Source organism: Penaeus monodon, chromosome 28 (assembly GCF_015228065.2).
Source record: "Penaeus monodon isolate SGIC_2016 chromosome 28, NSTDA_Pmon_1, whole genome shotgun sequence".
NCBI classification, from domain to species: domain Eukaryota; kingdom Metazoa; phylum Arthropoda; class Malacostraca; order Decapoda; family Penaeidae; genus Penaeus; species Penaeus monodon.
Window position 1 is genome coordinate 33,376,154 of NC_051413.1, and position 1,124 is coordinate 33,377,277.

The following is a 1,124-nucleotide window of genomic DNA, read 5'->3' on the forward strand; positions in this document are numbered from 1 at the left end:
ATAAACTTGTTCTCTTCTCTCATACTATCCTTTTATTTCTAATTATTCCCTTTTTCTCCTAATTCCCTAAATTTACATTAATTTCATCCCCTTCCTTATTTTCCTTCTTCCTTCCTCTCATAGTTCTCCTTTCTTCCTCACCCTTACCATTCCTCTCCTTTTTTCCACCCCTTCCTGAACTCTCCTTCTTACACTCTTGCTTACTTATTAACCAATCACCCTGCTGCTTACCTATTAACCAAGCAAGTCTTGCCTGTAGCAACATCTCCAAGCACAATCATCTTCGATATCTTGAGTCCAGCTTGAAGTGTACAGTTTGCATTGGCTGCGTTCTTAACAGCTTCGTCAAAGTCATCCTGATTATAAGGAGTTGCCTGTATGTGTGAATGGGAGGCTATGAATCAGTTTTAAAAGGTATTCTATTGTAGATAAAAAGAAAAAAGGACCTTTCTATGACCATTTATATGAAAATGGAAATAACCAAGAAGTCTGTATCTCATATTCACAGGAATCTTAAGTTGTTGTGGAAAATGCACTTACTTGGCGTATGAAAGGTGGAGGGAGAGAGGTGACAATGCGGTCTTTTTCTGCATGTGTCTGCAACATTGTGTACACTGCAGACCGGGTCAGTCGCATGAGGACTGGAAAATTTTAAAAAATATTAATTACAACAATTTAAACAAATACACGCTACAGCAGGTGAACATTTAAAAGAAAAGACTCCGCATTTGTCTAAATACTGACAATATGATACTCTATTATAATGCTTCAAGAAGATACTTGCTGAAAGTTGAAACAACAGTCCTAGAGGTTTGTAGTTCTGATAAAGATAAGGTGAACCAATTAAGTAAAGGAATTATCAGAATCTGATAATTCACATTGAAGAGTGTGCAGTAACAGAGCATATAGAAGTGCATGTTGTAAACAGTTTTCAATGATATGGGTCAAGCACATGCAAAATGTGTTGAGATATGGTCAGGAAATGAACGAGTTAGTACATTATGTGAAAAGTCGCATTTGATTTTATAAGTGCAGGATGTATCAGTGTGGGTGTACATTTCCCAAAGTACATCAAAATTTGTAATGTTCGACTCACATGTATAATGAAAACAGCTTGGAGTATG

General features: G+C 36.5%; 1 protein-coding gene across 1 annotated transcript in view; it reads right to left on the reverse strand.

Moving 5' to 3' along the window:
• The window catches only part of LOC119591515 (ras-related protein Rab-34-like), a 15,878-nt gene that overhangs the window by 12,170 nt on the left and 2,584 nt on the right, over window positions 1-1,124 (reverse strand). The window contains exons 2-3 of the mRNA XM_037940265.1: window positions 541-641; window positions 232-374 (exon numbers count right to left, since the gene is read on the reverse strand). Coding sequence (XP_037796193.1) covers window positions 232-374; window positions 541-636 — 239 coding nt within the window. The 5' untranslated portion in view covers window positions 637-641. The remainder of the gene's footprint in view (window positions 1-231; window positions 375-540; window positions 642-1,124) is intronic.